This window comes from Phodopus roborovskii, unplaced genomic scaffold (genome assembly GCF_943737965.1).
Source record: "Phodopus roborovskii unplaced genomic scaffold, PHOROB, whole genome shotgun sequence".
NCBI lineage: Eukaryota > Metazoa > Chordata > Mammalia > Rodentia > Cricetidae > Phodopus > Phodopus roborovskii.
The window spans coordinates 5,568,514-5,590,335 of NW_026125278.1; the positions used below are offsets into that span (position 1 = coordinate 5,568,514).

At 46.7% G+C, this 21,822-nt stretch overlaps 1 protein-coding gene across 1 annotated transcript in view; it reads left to right on the plus strand.

The window, feature by feature from the left end:
* Lpar3 (lysophosphatidic acid receptor 3) overlaps positions 1–21,822 on the plus strand; it is a 71,169-nt gene that overhangs the window by 14,789 nt on the left and 34,558 nt on the right. The window contains exon 2 of the mRNA XM_051194912.1: positions 6,617–7,372. Coding sequence (XP_051050869.1) covers positions 6,637–7,372 — 736 coding nt within the window. The 5' untranslated portion in view covers positions 6,617–6,636. The remainder of the gene's footprint in view (positions 1–6,616; positions 7,373–21,822) is intronic.

The following is a 21,822-nucleotide window of genomic DNA, read 5'->3' on the forward strand; positions in this document are numbered from 1 at the left end:
CACGCAAAAGCCAGAGGAAAAATACCAGTGTCGCCCTTAGGAATGTGCTGTACCTCTTTGGGAGGACAGGGTCCCTCGTCAGCCTCAGCCTGGGGCTAACCAATTAAGCCAGTCTGGGTGGCCAGTGAGTACCAGGGATCTTCCCTCCTCCTCCCTGGCACTGGGATTACAGGCACACACTACACCTGGCATTTGCATTACTACATGAGCTCCGTGAACCGAACTCTTGTGTTTGTAAGCATTTTACTGAGTCATCGCCCTTAGCTCCAGCTTCTCTTTTTATTGGGGATTTTCCCCGTCACACCAAGTGAGCATTTGCTGGTCCTCCATGTGTGCCTGTGCAGGAGATATCAGGGGAGGGGGGAGGGGACGCTGCTTGTGAGGAACAGACTCTGCACTGGGATAATTCAGCTTTCTGGGGAGAAAAGACAGAATGTCTATAATGAGACCAACACCCCTGAAGTAAGCACACAGCAGCTTTATCTGCGATCATCGGTGGCATCCACTATCCCATTACCAACAAGACGGGCTTAGGTGTAAGCTGTATCGAATCACTGCTTCCCTGTTTACGTTATTGTGGCAAGGGTAAAGCAGGCGCTTTTGATTTATTTTGAGGTTATCGTAAATACAATGGAGTTGGTAACCTAGCCCTTGTTTCTAATTTTTAAAAATATTTAGGTATAGCGCAATTTTAGATTTACAGAAAGATGGACACACAGTAAACTTCCTAGTTCCTACCCTACACGGTAGCTGCCATTGTTACATCCTAATTTTGTGCAGTACATTTGTTACACAGAGAGGCGGTTACTATTAAATACCTGTTTTACGGAGCTCTGGAGCTCTCCTTAGCCTTTGGGATACACATTCCTTTCGGTTGTTAAGTCTCATAGCCTAACACTGGCACAGTCTTCTCTGGCTGCCATTGTTCTGCCTTTTTGTTTTTTTAAGTTGTTGTTTGTTTGTTTTACATGATTAGCAGAGTGTGTGGTTGCTTCAGGAGATCACAGAGTAAATTGTTATTTCTAAGACATGGTCAGGAGTTAGACAGTTAACAGAGCTTCAGACTGCTGACATTAAGTTTGGTCCCCTGACTGAAATCATGCTTGCCAGTTTCTCAATGTCCATGTGTGTATTCGGACAGGAAGTCTCTGAAAGGAGGTCACTAGGTAGCACCTCAAGGACTGGAGGTTGAGCTTCCATTCTTAGCAGTGGGATCTCCATGTTATTTATTAAGAATAAATCTGCTGGGGCTCCTTCTCTTCATTCCAACTGACTCTTTTACTCGGAACCCAGCCCTGGATACATATGGTGGACATAATTGCATTCTGCCTGACTTTGCGTTGTGACTCAGATTGGCCCGCTTTGATAATTGGTTCTTTCTCTTTTGAAGTTATGTTCAGAGGTCTGCACTCACAGGGAACCTCTGTGGTAGCTCCTCAGACCACCCGGACTTGTCCGCTCTAGTGAAGCCACATTCAAGAGCAGCAAACACTATCCTCACACCTCCGCCGACAGGATTTGGGGCCGAGTCAAGCCAGGGAAATGAATGAGTTGTGAAACTCAAATTAAAGAGCACAGATGTGGGGGTAAGAAAGAAGTAAGGGTCAGCATGGTTAGAAGGTTGGAGTCACGAGGCAGTGTGGTTAGAAGGTTGGGGTCACGAGGCATGGAGGGTCTTAAGGCTCCTCACTCAAGTCTGTATTTAGTAAGTTTCTACAGAGACCATGTGTGTGTTGGGCATTCTTCCAGAGTCCAGCATGCCTTCCTAAATGTGCCTTCTCACTGGAGAGAGCACCCAGGACCCCAGCTAGGTTGTCAGATGGTGAGAAATGCTGCAAATTAAGGAGCAGAGTAAATAAATGGCTGGAGTGGAGCATGTTGGCTGCATCCCCTTAGCGAGAGAGGAAGAGATGTCTGATAAAGTGGTGCTTGCATAGGAATGAAGTAGGAAGTTGAGCCCCGGGGGGTGGGCGGGGAAAGAGGTAGCTGTAGAGATGGTATTGAAGGTGTAGAGGCTTAGATGGTAATGGCCAACGAGCACTCCAGGGATTATGGGTGTGTTTAAATCATCGCTGCTGTCCTGATTCGCCATTAGCATGAATTATTGAATTCAGTGAATGAACATAATGATCTATGCAGGCATTCCTAAGTTAGCCACCATACCTAGGTCAGCCCCCACCCAGGTGAGGTTTCTACCTGGGAGAGGGTTGTTCTTTGTTTGTGGGCCATAGAAAGGGGAATCGCAGACGGCAGTAACCCACCCTTCTTCTCTGCACCCATTTCCTTCTGGAAGAGGGGCGTGCTTGTGAAAAGCCAGGCAACAACTTGTCTCTGAAGATGTAGCTAGAAATAAAAACTACGTGAGTGGTTTTTTGATGGCTTCATTGCCATAATTGTTTCCACATTCCAAGTTGCCTGGTTATCTTTTTTTTTTCTTCTTCAGAGAAACAAGTTGGGAGGATGCAAATGAAAGCTTTGCTCATGAACTTTTCATTTGGATTCCACATATAGACTTTCCAAACCACCGTTTTATGAAGTCTTATATTACTGGAGTTTGAAGTTGTGGCCATCACTCCAAAGTTCAGCATCTTCTGTGTCTGGGTCAGAGCTACTAAACCTTCTAAAACCCTCAGCATAAAAACAAACACGAGCTGAGATGGGGGCAGGATCGGGCCAGCACCGTCAATGTGACTGACTGCATTGCTTCCCATGTTCTGTAAAAACCGAACGCATCTTTTCAGGGGGAGAAAAGTCCTCTCCCACCACCTCAGGCTATTTTAAAAGAGGAGCGTGGAGGGCCGAAGCCTGTTTAGAGTGTTCATCTGTGTTATGTACCGTGGGGTGGTCTTCAAATGTGATTTGGTCAAATCATCTCCTTTTCAGTAATGTAGCCATCACTGACTGTCTAACTAGCATTCACAGTTCTGCCTGGTGTTGCCTTGGCCTAAGGAAGGGAAGGTCCGTGTACTGTGAGTCTATGCGATGGCTTCCCGAATAGAGTCAACTGCCTCTCAGCCTGGTGCTCTTGACAGCTGCTTGTGTTTTCTCTTCCGCAAAAATGGCTGTGCGTCCTTGTTGGGAAGATGAAATGAAGTGATCCATGTAAAATGCTTAGTCCAGCACTTGGCCCCAGGACACACGCTTAATATTAGTAATTAAATTAGAATAGAGTGGCGATGTTAACTCACTGAGAACACGTAGTTAATAAGTGATGAAACTCCAGTTTGGCTTAGTGACTGTTGTGTAAGTCAGTAAAGCTGCTCAACTCTGGGCTTTTCGTTTGAGGGGAGTGGGACACAGCAGAGGACAAAGGTCACGTGCTCACTTATCAAGTCCATGCTATCAAGGTGAGCATAACAGACAGATCCCTGCACCGTTGGAGCAGAACGGTCTGGGGTGAAAGTTGGATACGTGGAAGAAAAGCCTAGGCATTGCCTGAGTTACAGCGTGTCTGTGCAAGTGCTGAAACACATCCAAAGGCCTTCAAGTATCCAGAGTGATGGCAAGTTGAATTGGCTATCTTGTAGAGAACACTTTAGGTTAGGAGTGAAATGACTTATTAATTTTTGTCTGAAATCACACAATCATGTTGTAAGGGCTGAGAGAGGTCAAGAAATGCTGAGTTGGTCATTAATTATAAAACTGTCAGGATTTTTGGTGATTTCCAGCTTAGAAAATACAATAACATATCGCCAGTCTGTCCTGGAAGCCATCAGTAAGCTTGGTAGCAAATGTAGATGGCAGGAAGTCTTGTGGGTGAATTGATGAAGGCTGCAACCAGCTGCATCAGTTATCCGTGTGGAAAGTCTTAGGGCGGTGTGTGTGACCTAACATTTCTTCTCCATGGAAAACCCTCAAGTGAGCAGAGCTGGGGAAGGTCAGTCAAGTCTACGCATGCCTTCCAGGCTTCTCCTTTAACCCTGAAGCTGGTTCTTAAGAGCAATTGATGTACAACTGAAAGCAAGGTGGCCGTGGCGGTTGCCTGCCTTTAGTCCCAGCACTCAGGAGGCAGAGGCAGGCAGAGCTCTGAGCTTGTGGTCAGCCTGGTCTACATGAATTCCAGGACAGCCAGGGAGACACGGCTTCGAGGCATGATTTGCACGTACTGCTTGATAGTCTTTCCCCGTATGAACTGTGCCCTCTCATTCTGTTTCTCCCAGATGTAGAGTCTTGTGCAGGGGTGGGGTAGGGTGGGGTGGGGAGTGAGCCACTCAGTATAAGTTCTGCTAATCATAGTTTCCCTGTGATAGCTCAACATTTTTCAAGACAACATGGCTTTTTGTTCTCATAACAATTTTTCAAACCATGAATATGCAACTTAATTTTTTTTAACAGAAGAAAAGTAGAATTTGAAGATTATTTTGAGTACCAATCATCAAGGCTTTCCTGCCTCATACAATCACAGAGTTGACCAAACGTAAAGACCCAAACTAAAAGCCCAGCACCTCTTTAAAAATATGAAAAAAATTAATCAGACTTTAAAAACATCTGAACTCTAACATTCTATATACTATTTCTAATAAATCACTCAGGAATAATATCATATTTAAATTAGAAAAATGTCTTTCTTAGCCATCTAGAGTATATAACAAAGCAAAATGCATATGTAAATCATTTTTAATTAGTGAAAGGAAACAGTATGATTGTATCCTTAAAACTTCTCATGTGACATTTGGGGACAATTCCTATGGCTAGAACTGAAGTAACTTGGACTACATAAGTATACACAGAGTTTATTTCTCACAGTTATGGAGCTGGGAAGTCCGAGATCCAAGATCAAGACCCCATCAGATCTGGTGTCTGGAGGAGGCTGAGTCTCTGCTTTAAAACAGAGCTTGGCCGTGGTGTCCTCCTGAGGTAGAGTGACAAAAGAGAATCCGAATGGTCTTGTACGGGGTGGAATTTCAGTGATAATTCAGAGTAATTCTGCCTCCACAAGGAGGGGCCAGACTGATCTGGAATGACACAAGAGAACAATTACAGAGTGAGTTCCTCAGATTGTCTAGAATCTTTCTATCATTTTAACGTTGTTGAATGTCTAATTTTCTCCTTGGGTATTTAACTGAATTCCAGTAATTAATATTTTCTGTTAAATCTTCCTCCTATCTTGCCAGTAGACTTAGAAATACAATCGCTCTCAAGCAGTTTGCTAAGCTCTGTCATAAACCTTTCAGACACATTGATATCCTCTACTTCATCCTGAAAACCATGAATTATTCCTACAGTTGGCCATGCATATAAAGATTAATTGCTTCTAAAGGTAAAACACTAGAAATAACCTCAGTGTCCAAACCTAGGGACTAGTTAACAGGATGTTAAAAAAGCTTTTAAAACTATGAAATTTGCTTAAGTATACCAAGTAAACATTGAACATTTTATCTCACAACAGAACAAATACTTGGTTCACCTTAAGATACCATTCCACAATTGAAATATAAGTTGAGACGCAGGCTGAGATATAGCTATGCTTTGTGCTATTTAAAATCGTCTAGACTTGTAATCCCTTCTCTGGTGTGGCGTCAGATTCCAGAATCTACAAGAAGTTTCAAAACTTGGGATTACTTCTGTGCTTTCCCTGTTACACAGACTTCATTCCAAAAGGTGGACAGCTTAGCTATCACATCTGCTGAGCCTGTGGTTCAACGAAAAAATCCAAGCCTTGTGTTTCATGAGGGATTAGATAGCCCTTCCAGCCAGAATTTAGAATATTGGCTTCAACTCCACTCAGTCTTATATCGACAGGGACCAGTGTCATGCCTGCAAGCCTCATACTATAGTTTGGTTATCTGCACAAACCCTAGATGTCAACAGCATCTGTGAAGGCCTTGCCCTCAATCACCTGTGGGTTGGAGAGCATCCTGGAAGAAACTGACTTGAAGTGGTTGGGATGGAAAACCCAGCAGACATATTTTACCCTGGGTGTAAAATGTACACTGGGTGGCTATGTAGAAGAAGTGAAGAAGATGAGGGAGGGTATTGAGACCAGGGTCCCCCTCCCTACACCATACGCTTAATAAGTGATTGTCACTGTAGCCCGAAACCAAATGATGCTGACTGATTGATCAAGCCTGGAGTGGGAGTTGTGGGAATCGATCTCTTGGAGAAGGCATTTGGCCCTGGAAGAGTAATGCAATCCCATTATCTTGGCAAGAATATGCTTGGCATTACAAGCCTGCTTTTGATTACTGGACAGAACTCATAAATAAGCAATGGCCTAGACACTAACAGCAGAAAGCATTCATTAGTGATTGTCACTGGAAATCCTAAGACAGCACATTTGACATATTGATGCTTCCTTGGTCGTCCATTCATTTATTAGCCAGCTGTTCATTACCTGTCGCGAGCAGGCGGAGTGTCCGGATCCTGGTGTGAACTAAGGGAACACAGGCACTCGCTCCCTAAGCTTTCAGCTGACCCTGGGGAAGAAAGAATTTGCATGCAAGCAATGCACTGAGATGGAGAGCAGGAGTGTCTGTCCCAACACAAGAGGCGTTTACGCGGGCCGAGACACAGGAGACTGAAAGGGGTCACGGGGGGGGGTGTGCGGTGGTCAGTTGGTGGCTTAGCAAGTGATGCTCCTGCCAGTGACGTTTGTCTTCTTTTCATCCCTTTCTAGGGTGTGCGGCTCTTGTCACCATGAATGAGTGCCACTACGACAAGCGGATGGACTTCTTCTACAACAGGAGCCGCACGGACACGGCCGACGAGTGGACGGGGACGAAGCTCGTGACTGTCTTGTGTGTCGGGACATTTTTCTGCCTCTTCATATTTTGTTCTAACTCCCTGGTCATAGCCGCAGTGGTCACCAACAGGAAGCTTCACTTCCCCTTCTACTACCTGCTGGCTAACTTAGCCGCTGCGGACTTCTTTGCTGGAATCGCCTATGTATTCCTGATGTTTAACACTGGCCCAGTGTCAAAAACCTTGACTGTCAACCGCTGGTTTCTCCGGCAGGGGCTCCTGGACACAAGCCTGACTGCTTCTCTGGCCAATTTGCTGGTTATCGCGGTGGAGAGACACATGTCAATCATGCGGATGCGGGTGCACAGCAACTTGACCAAAAAGAGGGTGACACTGCTCATTCTGTTGGTGTGGGCCATTGCCATCTTCATGGGGGCAGTCCCCACATTGGGCTGGAACTGCCTCTGCAACATCTCTGCCTGCTCTTCCCTGGCCCCCATTTACAGCAGGAGTTACCTCATTTTCTGGACCGTGTCGAACCTCTTGGCCTTCTTCATCATGGTGGTGGTGTATGTTCGTATCTACATGTATGTCAAGAGGAAAACCAACGTGTTGTCTCCACACACGAGTGGCTCCATCAGCCGCCGGAGGGCTCCCATGAGGCTAATGAAGACGGTGATGACTGTCTTAGGTAAGAGGAGCCAAATGGGCCAGTGTTCCCCTCCAAGCTGCAAATCACTGCCGAATGCTCACTGTGTGCAAGGCCCTCGCTGTGCACTCAGGAGGCAGTACTGAAGAGATAAGGCACAAGTTCCCACTCAGTGCTCAAATTCTCATAGTAGTGAGAAAGTAAGTGTTCTGATAGGGCAAACACCGCCAGCAGGACCTAAAAGATAAGTCGTGCACTTAAAAAAAGGAGGCAGAATAGATACCACACAGGTATAGCTTGTGATTCTCAAAGGCACGTGAGGCAACACAGGCTTTGGAGCAGAGGGGACAGCCTGCATATCTGAGCCATGTCACCCAACAGAAGCTGAAGTGTGGGTGTGGGAGTGAGGTCAGATAGCTGTCAGGCAGGGTGGCCCACCCGTGACCCATGCAGGGCCACGTGATTGCAAGGACTTTGGTGTTTCTGAGTGAGGCGAGGAAGGCCTGGCAGGGTTTGGACCAGGTATTGACACACCTGTCTGCTAGGCTGTGTCTCCCACTGATGCAGGAGGATGCCGATTGAGTAAGAGCAAAGGTGAAACCTGGGACCTGGGCGCATCCCCAGGGACTTTTCCAGGCTCAGAACTGTAAGCCCAGTACATGGGTGGCTGAGCCAGGAGGAGTTCAAGCCCAGCCTGGGCAGAGAGTGATGCCCTTTCTAAAAAACAAACAAACAAACAAACCCCAAACAGTTAGAAACAGAAGGACTTCAAACTGCCCGTGGTTTACCCTGAGAAGGAAAAGTATTACAGATTTTGGGAGACTTGGGTCATGTTTGGAATCAGAGTGTCTCTAGGACTTGGGCGTCAGCAGACACCAAGCAAGATGGTTCAAGCCAAGGGCCTATGTAATAAATATTTATATAGTGCCCAATATGCACTAAACATTTGTCTTGCTTTTTTACGAGTATTAATTTATTTCATCCTCATGGCAACTCTGTGAGATTGGTGCTTGAATTATCCAGCCATGACTGGATAAAGAAACCAAATGTACAGTTTAAGCAATGTGGCCTTAATCATTTCCCTGTTGGTGGTGGAGCCAAGGTCTTTAGAATACACATACCTGCTGTCACAGTCCATAATTAGTTTTGATTTGTTTGGAGAGAGAGAGAGAGAGAGAGAGAGAGAGAGAGAGAGAGAGAAGCTCTCTCTCTCTCTCTCTCTCTCTCTCTCTCTGTGTGTGTGTGTGTGTGTGTGTGTGTGTGTGTGTGTGTGTGTGTGGTCAGAGGCTAACCTTAGGTGATATTCTTCAGATGCTGTCTGTTTTGTTTTGTGTGACAGTCACTCACTGACCTTGTGCTTACCAAGTAGGCTAAGTGGCTGATCAACAAGCCTTAGGAATCCACCTACTTCTGTCTCATGAACAGTAAGGTTGCAAGTGTATGCCGCCATGCCAGCTTTTTAATACTGATTCTGTGGCTCAAACTCAGGTCCTCAGTCATGCAAGGTGAGCACTTTACCAACAGAACAAACTCCCAGGCCCTAATTGTGTTTTGTTTGCTTGCTGCCATTTTTTTTCTGTCTACTTCAGCATGTCTTCCTTCAGCATGTTGGCTATTTTCCCCTGGAGATGTACAGGCTCATGATTCTTCCAATGAAGACTGGGGATTAGCATAAATAGGCATGCCAGTGAGCTGGGATACATCTGCTCAGTGTGTAGAGATGACTATTTGCTTGGCCATATGTCTTGAGGAATTACTTGTCTTCAAGAAACAATACCTTCTCTCTCAGCACACTGTCTGTATCATGCAGCAAGAGGTAGAAAGGGCTTCTGTCCCCCGGGTGGAAAAAGCAGGTCTTGGCAGTAGTTACCACCATGGGCTTCACTTTCCTGAGTGAGTTTGCTGACAATTGTGGCAGAGTTTAATATAAAGGACTTGTATGGTTTCCACAGCTGTGGCTTTGGATAAGAGAAAAACCAGAATAAACAATGAAAGCTCGGAGGAAGATATGAGAAGTCGTGGGATTTGGATGCAACAGCACTGGGGGATTGGTTACCCAGGAGGAGACACTTGGGGGTGTGGGGAAGTTAACCAGTGGTGAGACAGAGGGATTTGGTGGAAGACAGGAAATTAGGGAAAGGGAAATGAAACTGACCAGCTAGGTGGTGATGTCTTGAAATATCTAGCTTCCAATTTCTTTAATGACAGAGATTTGGGGTTTGGCCCCCCAGTGTTTTAAAGGTTTTCTTTCTTTCTTTCTTTCTTTCTTTCTTTCTTTCTTTCTTTCTTTCTTTCTTTTATATAACCAAGCCCATTTAAATGAAAACAAACATTTATAGACAATATTTGGGAATTTGGGCGTCGTTCTTTCCAAACTACTTCCTGCTGGTAAGGGGCGCTGTCATGGGGGATTCTAAGAAGATGCAGAAATCCTGGCTCTAGTCTGTAAGGCTGCTTGGTCCAGCTGTTTTGAATGTAGGATCACCTGGTACTCTGTTTCAGGTGGTCTGGCTTGATCAAACCACATTAGTCTGGAAGGAATCCACAGCTTTTCATTTTCTGTGGAAACAAAAATAGAAATCCTTTTCCCCAGTAACTTGTCCTTGAACTTAAATTTTGGAGTTAGAGCATTTTTTAAAATTTAATTTATTATTTTACATGTCGATCCCAGTTCCCTCTCCCTCCCTCCCTTTTACCCTCTCTGCCCTCTCACATGCACCCTAACCACCCTCCCCTCCCATCCCCCACCCCAATTCCATATGTAGGGGAATGCCATCCAATTGGGGTCATGTAGATCTGACAGGTCATGTGAAGTAGGGACTAGGGCTTCTCTCCTGTCTCTAGATTAAGGCAGTTATCCCTCCATGGGGGGTGTGTTTGCAAGGTCCTTTTGTGCACCAGGGATAAATCCTGGCTCCACTGTCTGAGGTCCCTTAGATGCTCAGTCCTTCTGGCTGAGACCCATATTCAGGGGGGCCTGAGTCAGTCCCATGCTGGCTTCCCAACTATCAGTCTGGGGGCCCGTTAGCTCCTCCTTGTTCAGGTAAGCTGTCTCTATGTGTTTCTGCTGCCTGCTCTTGTCCTCTGCATCTGCCTCTAGGTTCTAGTTTGACTCAGTGTTTATATATGGGTGTTTGCTCCTGTTTCCAACAGGCATTAGATGATGGCTCCATGGATAAGATGGATAAGTTAGTTGTTGATCTCACTCTCCGGGAAGGGCATCTATGGTAGCCTTTTCACGGAAGCTCAAATTGTTAGTTGGCAGCAGTCTTGTAGTTCTCTAGACCTTTCTTTGTGTTCAAGTGTTCAACTTTATCTTCAAACCAATATTGGCTCCCTCTTTTATGTGTTCTCTCTCTCTCTCTCTCTCTCTCTCTCTCTCTCTCTCTCTCTCTCTCTCTCTCTCTCTCTTCTGTCTTCTATTCCTAACCAGGCTCAATCTTCCTGGTCGCACATGCCTTCCTCTCCTCCCCATTGTTTTCTCCTACTTCTCTTTCCATTCACTGCCCCCCCACTTCACCTGAGCTCTGGGGGACTTGTCCCTTCCCGGTTCTGTGAGGGACTTTATATGAATCTCTTAGAATACACCTTGTATCCTAGTTCCTCTGGTGGTGTGAATTATAGGCTGGTGATCCTTTGCTCTATGTCTAAAATCCATACATGAGTGAGTACATACTGTGTTCCTCTTTTTGTGACTGGATTACCTCATTGGTGTTTCTAATTTTAGCCATTCTGGCAGGAGTAAGAGCAATATACAGCAAACCAACTGCCAACATCAAACTGAATGGAGAGAAACTTAAGCCAATTCATCTAAAATCAGGAACAAGACAAGGCTGCCCTCTCTCTCCATATCTGTAGAGTGGTCTGAAGTACATTATTCTGTCTTTTTGGGAAGCAGAGTTTCTGAATCTGGAACAGAATAGGTTGCCTTTAAGTTCTTTCCAAGATGTAAGTAGCCAAAGGGAAGAGAAAAGAAGAGGTGTGTGTGTGTGTGTGTGTGTGTGTGTGTGTGTGTGTGTGTGTGTGCGTGTGTGTGTGTTACAAAGGGAAATGCAGAAACCATGGATAAATGAGATTCCTGCAGGGCAGCAGCCAACACAGAGCTGTGTGGATTGACTGTGTCAGAAAGGCAGAGCCTTCTCATAAGAGCATCTCCAGGATCCCAGAGAGGAAGCTTCAGGCTGCTCCACTCACGTAAGAATTCAGTTGTCTGACACAAATGTCTTCCAAACGATGCATTTTGGGAAAATTAGCAGTTCTGGAGTCTACTATCATTGTAGTCGCTGGTTCTCAGAATGTGAGTGGCTTAAAACTGATTTAGGTATTGTAATGAAAAAATGCAAACCTTCTTAAGTAGGGAATACTCATTAAGTAGGATTAACTCCCAAAGTTTCTTAGAAATGTTTTTTTGAAATATTAGAAAGTCAGTCCATATATATCCCTAAACAGTGTCTAGGAGGCAAGAGCTTTGTCTCACTTCCAGGGAGGAAAGCATAGAGGAAGGAGGTGGGGGGGGGGGTCCTGGCATATAGTCAGGAAAGAGAGGAAGACTCATGTGGGTGGATGACGACATCCTAAATATGAAGAAACAGCACGATCAAAATGATGCTAGAAGGTGCTGGAGTCAGCTGACTGGTTTACTTGTTCTTACAGAGGACCAAGGTTTGACTCCCATTACCCACATGGTGGCCCACAACTACCCATAACTCCACTTCCAGGGACCAGATGTCCTCTTCTGAACTCCAAAGTCACCAGGTACACGCAAGGTACACACAAATGCATGCAATCAAAACATTCAATGCACACAAAATTAAGTAAATGAATTTTAAAAAATACTTTTTAAAGTTATGCTAGAAATACCCAAAGCCCAGAGTACAAGGAAGGGCCAGAACAACAGAATCTTGCTTTCCTACTGTAGAAAAAGTTTGGCACTGAGCCAGAAAAGTTGGCTGTTCTGACAGTTGGACATGAACATACAGAGCAGGATCAAGGGTAGACTGCTTTCTGAAGGTGGTGGTGATGGTGGTGCTGTGAGTTTGAAATCTTCATGACTGGAAAGGCGTGTCAGCATTCTGTTCATAGTTCAACGGTCCTGTGACAAAATGCGCATCTGGGCTGTGACATCTGTGGATCCCTGTCCATGGAGGAAGTGCTTACTGGTACATTGAAAAGACATGGGAGACATATGATCTGTCCTTCCAAAGAGCGCCACACCCTGCCTAAGATGAAGTTTTGAAATCCGACGTGTCAGCAAGCCTAGTGAGATGCAGTCACCAACATACACACAAAACTGTTTATTATCCAACAATATACCATGTGATCTGTGGCTTTTCATCCTGATGAATTTCTTCTATTTTGCAATCTTAAAAAACAAAAGAAAAGGCGAAGGGATTTGTGAAACTCTGCTTTTAAAGTCCTCCATGAGACTTCCTGTCTCGTAGAGTTATTCAAACTGTGGGCTGTGATCCATTAATCTACTCCGCAGCTATCCATGAGTGTGTTCCAAGATAGTTTATACAAAACTTAATAGTACCAAACCCTACATATACTGATGATTAATTTTAATTTATAAGTTAGATTAATAGCAGCAACTAGTCATATCTGAGCAACTTCAACACACAAGATTTTCTTTTTCCCCCTTTTATTTTTAAACTCAAAATAGTATTTTATGGCTTCTCCTTGTCATATCCAAATAGCCAGCACAAACCCTCTCGCACTTTGGAGTCATTGCTAAGTATTGTGAGAGTTGCTCAAGCAGAACTACTGTGACACCATGACAGTTGTTTTGACCATCACACTCCATACTCAGTAACTCCCAGAAGACAGGCAGAGACGGTAGGAATGTGCTGGGCAAGTATGTCCTGTGTGAGACAAAGGCGAACTCTCACCACACCAGGAAATGGAGTAAAGATGAAGCTTATGAATTTTTTTACGTCTGTAATTTTCTATTTCACATTTCTAGACCACAGTTGATTGATTATCAGACATGGAAAATGAATAAGGGGGAGGCATTATGGTAAAGCTCGAATCAATACATTTTTAAAAACAATGTCCAGTAAAAAGAAACATCAGCATACATTATACCTAATAGGTTTATGTGTCATATGCTAACGTTTATTTCTGTGTGTACTTGTGTGTGCTGGAGCCTGGTCTAAAATGCATCTGTTCCATGGGTTACGATCAGGAATATTTGAAAAGCTAAGGTCTTAAAATCAAAGAGGTTGCTTCTCTCTCCTTCCCTCGTTCCTCCCCGCCTCTTCTTCCTGCGTCTCTTCCGAAAAGCATGGGTAGATGTGCACATCTATAGTTATATGCATTTATGTATATAAATTATATCTGTGTGTGTACATACATGTAATTGCTCAGGGCTGTTGCAAAGGCCTGTTGTACTTACAAGGAGGAAGTAGGCTTTTTCTTCTTCTTTCTTCCAACCATCCCACACAGACTGGCGCTAGACGGCGGTGAGGCTAGATTTTGGCAGGATGAATAAGTGGGGAAGCTGAGATTTAGGGAAGCCGAGTGGCTTTTGAGAACCTGGACCTCGAAGAAGAGTCCAGGCTCTCTGACATCCAGCTCAGCCTCTAGCCGCTGTGGCCAAGACGTGCTCGCAGAGCGGGCAGCAGCTAAAAGGAGTGCTCTATCCGATTTCTTGTTGGTGTGACCACATACCTGAGAAAAGGTGGCTTGGGGAAGGAAGGGGCCGTCTGATTCATGGTTTGGGGACGCAGTCTGCTGTGGTGAGGAAGACACTGTGACAGAGGTGGCTTGAGGCTGTGGTGGGGACAAGGACACACACTGAAGACAGGAGGCAGGGCCAGCTGTCAGCCTCAAGGCCTGGCCCCCAGACGGCCCCTTCCCGCAGCGAGGCTCCACTTCCCAAGACTCCAAGCCTCCTGAGTTAGTGCCCCCCCCCCACTGAATGACTAGTGTTTAAACGCAAGAGCCTGTGGAGGCCGTTTCACAGGCAACTCACAGCGAACGGGCACCCCATTTCCAGCATGGTGAGGAAGCCGAACTCAAGCCTTGACAGGGAGAGTGCCACCCTGGGAAGGAGAGAAAGGATCAGTGCTTGAGTGCGTCCAGTGATGAGTGTGTGCTGCCACTTACGGTGTCATTTCATTTACCCGTCATGACTCCGTGTAGATGCCCCAACAGGCAAGCAAACTTGAAAGCAAGGTTACAGTAGTGGCTCTCAGTCTCTCCTGGGATCCAACTGATCCATAGTTTCCCAACCCTGTGCTTACCCAGGCAGATGGTAAGAGGAAGGACTTTGGAGCCTGGGAGGGTGGAGGGATCTGACTTAAATCCTGGCTTCGTGACCCTGGACAGTTTACCTGATCTCACTGTATCTTGGAGTTCCCATCTGAAGACTAAGATTGGACCTTTGACATGGCGAGGGATTGAAGGTTAAAGAGATGATGCTTATAAAGCAACTAAGTTAGGGCTTGGTACACAGTAAGTGCTAAGAAAGCATTATCTCTTCTTAGACCTTAGTTTAACTCAGCAGGGTTTCATCCCATATTCAAGCAGGGTGCCCTTTTGTCCCCAGAAATGCCCTACATGAGGAGCCGAGAGGCTTGCTGTTGGTGCCAAGGTAACATGAGACTTTGCGATATGGACAGTAGCAACAAGGAGGCTGGCCAGGTCTCCTTTGCCAAGGGTGCCTGACAGCTGGTACATGGCACCATCCGTCCCTGAAGATCGTAGAACCCACTTCAGTCACCACAAACTGAAAATCTCTACATTTGTTTTATTGATGGTTTCTGTAGTTACCATTCCTCCCTCAGACCAAATTCTGTGGATAACTCCTACATCTGACACATGGCATTTGCATTAATACTTCATTTCAGTTTTGTAAAATTTATGAAGAAAACGTTGTATATTATATCCTGACCAACAGAGGGCTCAGTGCAGTTCTATAACACAGAGCCAACATCTTCTGTAGGAGGTGTCGCTCATAACGCATTGCCCTCATCTTATAGACGAGGGCACCTCGCTAGCATTGAGCGATTTTCTGGGTCAGAAAAGAAGCAGGGCTACAACCCAGGCCTCCAGCTTTGCTCATCAGACAAGAGAAGAGGAGGGATGGAGCAGGGAGGAAGGGAGAAAGAAAGTCAGAGAGGGAGAGAGGAGTGGAGGGGGCAGGCAGGCAAGGAAGCATGTGAGTGCAGTGATGTGCACAAGCACACACACGCCCGCACGCATGCACACACATGCACACAGGCACGCACACACACATGCGCACACACATGCATGCACGCCCACACACATGCATGCACATACATGGACACACACGCATGCACGCACACACATGGACACACGCGCACACACACATGCATGCACGCACACACGCACGCACACAGGCACACACACGCATGCACGCACGCACACACACGCACACAGGCACGCACACACACATGCGCGCGCACACATGCATGCATGCACACACACATGCATGCACACACATGGACGCACGCACACAGGCATACGCGCACACACGCACACACACATGCACGTACTCAGGCACGCGCACACACACGTGCACATACACGTGCACAGTGTACACACATGCACGCACATGCATGCATGCACACACATGGACGCACACACACCCGCACGCACACACACACGCACACACACACGCACACACATGCACGCGCGTGCACACACACACACTTTAAAACAAAAAACGTTCCTGGGAATTCTTAGATACTTTGTTTTCAGCTTTTGTGGTCCTGCATCTTGTTAATGCCTCTGCGGCTCAGAAGATTTCCGTGTTTGCTACCTGTGTGCCTCCGTGATCATATACCCGAGGAAGAGGAGGAAGAGAAGCAGAAACACGTGCTGAAGCGCTGCCTTGTGGGATGGACAGGTTGCTGCCCTCTGGCTCTTCCTCCCTTTTCACATGCAGGGGATCATGTCAGACGGCATGTGACTAACCTGGAGCCATCAGAGCCTGGGGGTGTTTATATTTAATCTTGAAGTCACCGAGTAACAGTTGACCTGCACTCTTCATGATGTGCAGTGACTCTGTGGGTTGAGGGAGACATTTGTTCTCACGAAGGCTGGGGATGAATATGTGCCAAAGCCCAGTTGCCCTTAGCAGCTGCCCCAACAATGTGGCTGGATTTGTCCCCTCCTGTATTTTCTTATTGGTGTGACCAAACACCTGGCTGAAGGTAATTAAGAGAGAAAGGATTTGTTTTGGCTCTTGAGAGGACACAGTCCCATCGAGGTGGGGATGGTGTGGTGGACGGCAGGCCGCTCCATGGTGGCAGGAGCTAAGGCTGCTCATCTCGTTCACGTCTCAGAGGATCAGGAGGATAGAAAGGGAGATGCTGGCACTCCGCTAACTTTCTCCTTTTCCTCTTGCAATTCGGTCGGGTCCCCAGTTCATGGGATGATGCTGACAGCATTTACTGTAGGTATTAGCCCTCAAGCGCCCCTTACCCCTCCGCTCACCCTCCTTGGAGATGCCCTCACAGACCCAGCGGTGAGCCTCATTAATGTCTCTTAATATATCAAGATGTCAGTTGAAATGAGTCACTGGGAAGGCCACCGTGTCTGTTGCTGCATTTCTGTGTCCCGCCTTTTCTTGACACCTTCTCCATAGTCTTGTCAGGAGTCTGTCTTCCCCTGCGTCCTCGTGTGCAGCCATTTGTCATCTCAGCCCCTCCCTTCCGTTTCCCATCTCACTGTTTCGGGTACCTCTCTTAGCGGCCAGCTCAGCCCCTCCTCCCAGGCCCGTCACAGCCTGCCCCCTCCTTCTGTTTCTTCCCACAGCATCCCACAAGCACTGCCGTGTTAAATGAAGCCGGCATTGCAGATCCCCATTCTCCCTCCCTTCTTTGGATTTTCTTCTGGCTTATCTTGCCAAGGAGGCTTCAGCTGGATTGAGCAGTCACTGTATATTTTCTGAGTGCACAGGATAGGAGCACGTTTCTATACTGGACCTTTTGAGGAGAGGGTTCTGGGAAAGGTCACCAAGCCTCTTGAGTTCCAGACTCCTGCAGTGCCCTCCCAGGGGCTTTGATTTCTGCCAGTCTGGTCACTGTCCACCATGTAAGTGTCCCCTGTACCCACAGCAAGCTAATTTAGCAGCTAGAGTATTGTAACGCATACATGCTGGCTTGTGGTAGAATTTTATCAAATTCACCTTCAAATTGCACCTTTTGGGAATCTCAGCGGGAGACTTGCTTTGTCCAGCGGGAAATTAAGCCAGTAGAGTGGGTGGGAGAGGACAGGGGAAAGGGTGATTTTTGGAATCACGGACCGAGGGGCCAACAAGATGTCGGAAATTAAGAGCAGGAGAGCCAAGACGTCCTAACAGGAGCCAGGCTAAGTGAAGCCCCTCCTGCATGCCACCTGCCAGCCTTGACAACCATGCTGCCCCCATGAGCTTGTGGCATGTCAGAGAAGATCCCGTGGCGTTAAGACTTTTGAAAGTGCTGACTAGATTTATCTGGTAAATCATTGCTAGTGCTGTGGCCTGAGCTCAGGGCTTCCTGGTTCCTTCTTGTTCTAGCAGGCACCAGCCTCAAACCTTGAAGCAAGTTACTTGCCTTGGGTGCCACGTGACAGAGATGCGCAGGGGTCATGTGTTGTGGTCTAGTCAGAGGGCTTACCATATAACCCTGTGCCTATTTTACTCTTCTTGTTTTCTCAACAAGAAGAGATCCCTGCTTTTTGTATCTTCTTACCCTAAATATTCATTGATTGCCTACTCAGACCTACTAGGACTGCCTACTCAGACCTGGCCTCTACTCCAAAGACACTTTGCATGTGTCTTGCTCTAATGCTTTATGGGGATGACCAAGGCTTATGAATCAACAATGTGTCATGTGAGAGATCACGTTAAGTCAGAGCTGTTCTGTGTGGCTGCCTCATGTATGACTCACAGGAACCTGAATGATGGGTTTATCTGAAGAAATGAGATGCCTACCCAGAAAATGTCACTAACAGAGAGTAACCAAGCGAGCAAGAAGGGGATTTGGATGGTCCCTGAAGGCTTCCCTGGGAGGTAGGAGACAAGCCCGATTTCTGTGGCAGGAGGCAGGCATATGCATATGGCCAGGAAGCCAACCCATGTCTGTGTGGGAGGGAGCAAGGGAGACTGTTCATGGAACAAAATTCTAAGCAGTAGTGGTCCTCTGCTTTTAGTAAGGCACACTGTGGACAGCGCACAGGTCTTGTGGCCTTAGATGACATATTATTGTCCTATGTGCGACAGAGACCAGGTAGGTATGAAAGTGTGGTCGGGCCTGAGGTGGGTGTGATGCTCTACAGAGCGCATCTCCTGTGGCTAACTGGGCGGGCAGTGTTATATAATGACATGCAGGGCCCCCATCTCTGCTGCCCTTCTCACTGTAGGAGCTCTGAGCTCCTAGATGTGAGCTACTGAGCACGGCTTTGCCTAATTTCTCAGCATCTGAACCCAGGTCCTCACACGGATGCAGCAAACACCACCCATTGAGCCACCACATCCCCAGCCCTGGTCATTTATTTCACTTCTAATACCAACACTATACAGAAAAAACCCAGAATCTCATTTAACTGAGTGCCATCGCTGTGCAACCCTCGTCCAATGCCGTGGGGGACCATTGCTACCTCCATTCCAATATGAAGACATAGTCCGAGAAAGGCGGAACCCTGCGCAGCTCACAAGCCAAAAAGGCAATGCAGCATCCACTTAAACTTCATCCCCTCTGCTCCTGTCTGTGCCCCGTCAGAGTGCACATACACGGTGTTTACCTACTCTGCCTGGGGTGTGCCTGGCTATCCCGTGCCACCCCCCTTCAGGCCCCTCTGCAGAAGCAGCTTCCTCAGCCTCTGTCCCAATGCTGTGGGGTCTGGTTTGTGTCACTAGGGACCTGTCATACTATGCCGGGACATAATCGCTTCCCTTCCTGGTTCCCACCAATAATATCCAGCCTCTTGTGGGAGATGCTTTCTTCTCAGGAAAGATCCATCACGGAACAGAACAGGATCTGACCTTTCTCACTGACCATAAGGCATGGAAAGGGATTTCTTTGTTAGTTGGGCCTAGAGGTTGAAGATCTCTAGTGCCCTTCATGCTGATTCATGCAATTTCCTCCTCAGGGCAACTGGACATGTGGAGTGGGGTTGTATCAGGGCCTGCTACATAGTATGAGGGGTCTCACTGAAATGGCGGGGGGAAAGTACACTGAAGGCTCTTTTAAAAAAGCAGGAAGCCATGTTTGTTTCTTTCCTTGTTTCTTCCGATCACACTCTTTCTCCATTGTCTCCTTAAGAAGAGCAAGTCAAGATAAAAAAGATGATGGGATTTAAGAACGTGGTCCCTTAGGTACAGTACTGGCCCTGTGACCAGCCCATGATGGCTTGGCCAATAAGACTGACCTCTCAACCTTACAATGGCAGGGCTAACCCTCTGAGGAGCTGGGAGACTTCGAGCTCATGAAGTGCTCCCCCCGGATCAGGACTCGCTGTATGTGTTGGTTGATGTTTAATCGCCTTGGCTTTGAAGTCCTTTCTTTTCACATGCTGATAGCGTGTCCTTGTCACCCAGCGGGACACTGACAAACTCAGTGTGGCTGAGATCTCCTGCATGCTATCTTGGCAGCTAGGGAGTCCCAGGGGCTTCCACATTCCTAGAGCTTCCAAACTGAACTCAACAAGGAGTCAGGTCATTCTGCTCTGTCCTCAATCTGCCGATTTGGTCCAACACAAGGCTAACGAGATAAACGTCATGTCCAGAGCAGGGCTCCTCATACCTGAGTCCACCCCAGGAACCCACAGAAGAACCTGGAACCCAAGTTTAGAACTCTGTGCACAGCTTGAGCAGCTCCCCCTTGGAGGGTTGTGCTTTCTCCCCAGGAAATGTTCCTAAGGGTCCCTACGGTTTGGCTTAGTGTCCCTGTGCTGAGTTTGTTTGTGAGGATAAACAGGCTGCAGGCCTGGGATTGATTTGACTTCTTAGATGCTTCCCTGTGACTCCAGATGTGCATGGCAAACTGGGGTCTATGTGCCTCCCTCCCTTGCTCCCTCTCTGCATCCCCCCCTCCTTTCCTTGGTACATATGTGTACATTCATGTTTGTATGGTTGTGCACATGCATGTTGTGGACATGTGTATGGAGGTCAGAGGTCAGCTTCACATGTCATTTCTCAGAAGCCATCTGCCTTGGTGGGGATTTTGGTTTTGTGTGGTTTCCCAGGAATTCTCTGATGAGGCTAGGCTGGCTGGCCAGCAAGCTCCAGGGATCCCTCTGTCTATCTGTCCAGCACTTGGATTGCATGTGCATGCCACTGCATCTGACTTTTTATGTGGATTTGGGGGTCACACTTAGCTCCTCATGCTTGAATGGAAACCGCTTTTCTGTCTGAGCCATCTTCCCAGCCCTGAGCAGTGCTTTCTTTGAAGATTTGTAGGGATGCTGAGAACTGAATGTAACACTGAGCTGTGATTCCTCGAGTCTGTGTGTGGCTCAGAAGCTACAAGCATCTTTTTGGTAGGATGAGATACTGGCCTGTTGGAAGGACATGGAGGTCTTTCAAAAGTTAGTGCTCACTTGTGGAGTGCTGTCTGGACCCTTGCCCATTTGTGCCGACTCTTCTTGAAAGCAGCTCATAGGTTTGGACAATATTGGAGCCCCCTGCCTCTTCCTTGCTTGTCTCTGTATAGCAAGAGATAATAAAGAAGCTCCTGACTCAGGGAATCCTTCTCAGGATGGTCTCCAGGGACACTGCCCAAAAAACGAACCACTGGGTTCCTGAGAGCAGCCAGTCCTAGGGCCCAGCAAACCAGGGTATTTGAGCAAAGATGGCTTCTGACAACATGTAACAACAATTAATTAATTTTAAAAGAGGCCACAAATTTGAAGGAGAACAAAGAGAGTTTGGAGGGAGGGAAGGGAAAAATGATATCATTATCTTATAATTTCAAAAGAAGTAAAATTTAAAGGAGAATTTCATCAGTGTTTCACGATTGAATGAGTGACTTAAGGGACTAGGGTCTAAGAGAAAGAGCTGTAGTAACAATAAAAGGGGGAGGCAGGCTACAGTTGGAGTGTTGTATGAGAGAGACCTCATTCTTGTATGGTCCTTGAGGACATACTGAATATGCTAGATGTCCTGAATATCAGTTTGGAATAGTGTGGCACCCTTTCATGAAATAAGATGCTAAGATCACAAGGTATATTTATTTCTCATGGTCAGCAAAGTTCACCAGCATCTCTGGGCTTCATTGAAGTTCCTGCAGAGTTTCCTCAGGCTTGATTGAGTTTCCTGCAGAGTCCCCTAGCCATTCTCTCAGGATGGGCACAAAGTCATCTAGAGACGGAAGGGGGAACTTGTAACAAGTCTTTTTCTGTCCCTCCAGTTAGCTCCCAGGTAATGACATGGAGACTTCTTATTAATTATGAAAGCTTGGCCTTTAGCTTAGGCTTGCTCCTATCTAGCTCTTATAACTTAAATTAATCTGTTTTTATTAATCCATGTTATACCATGTGTTTTT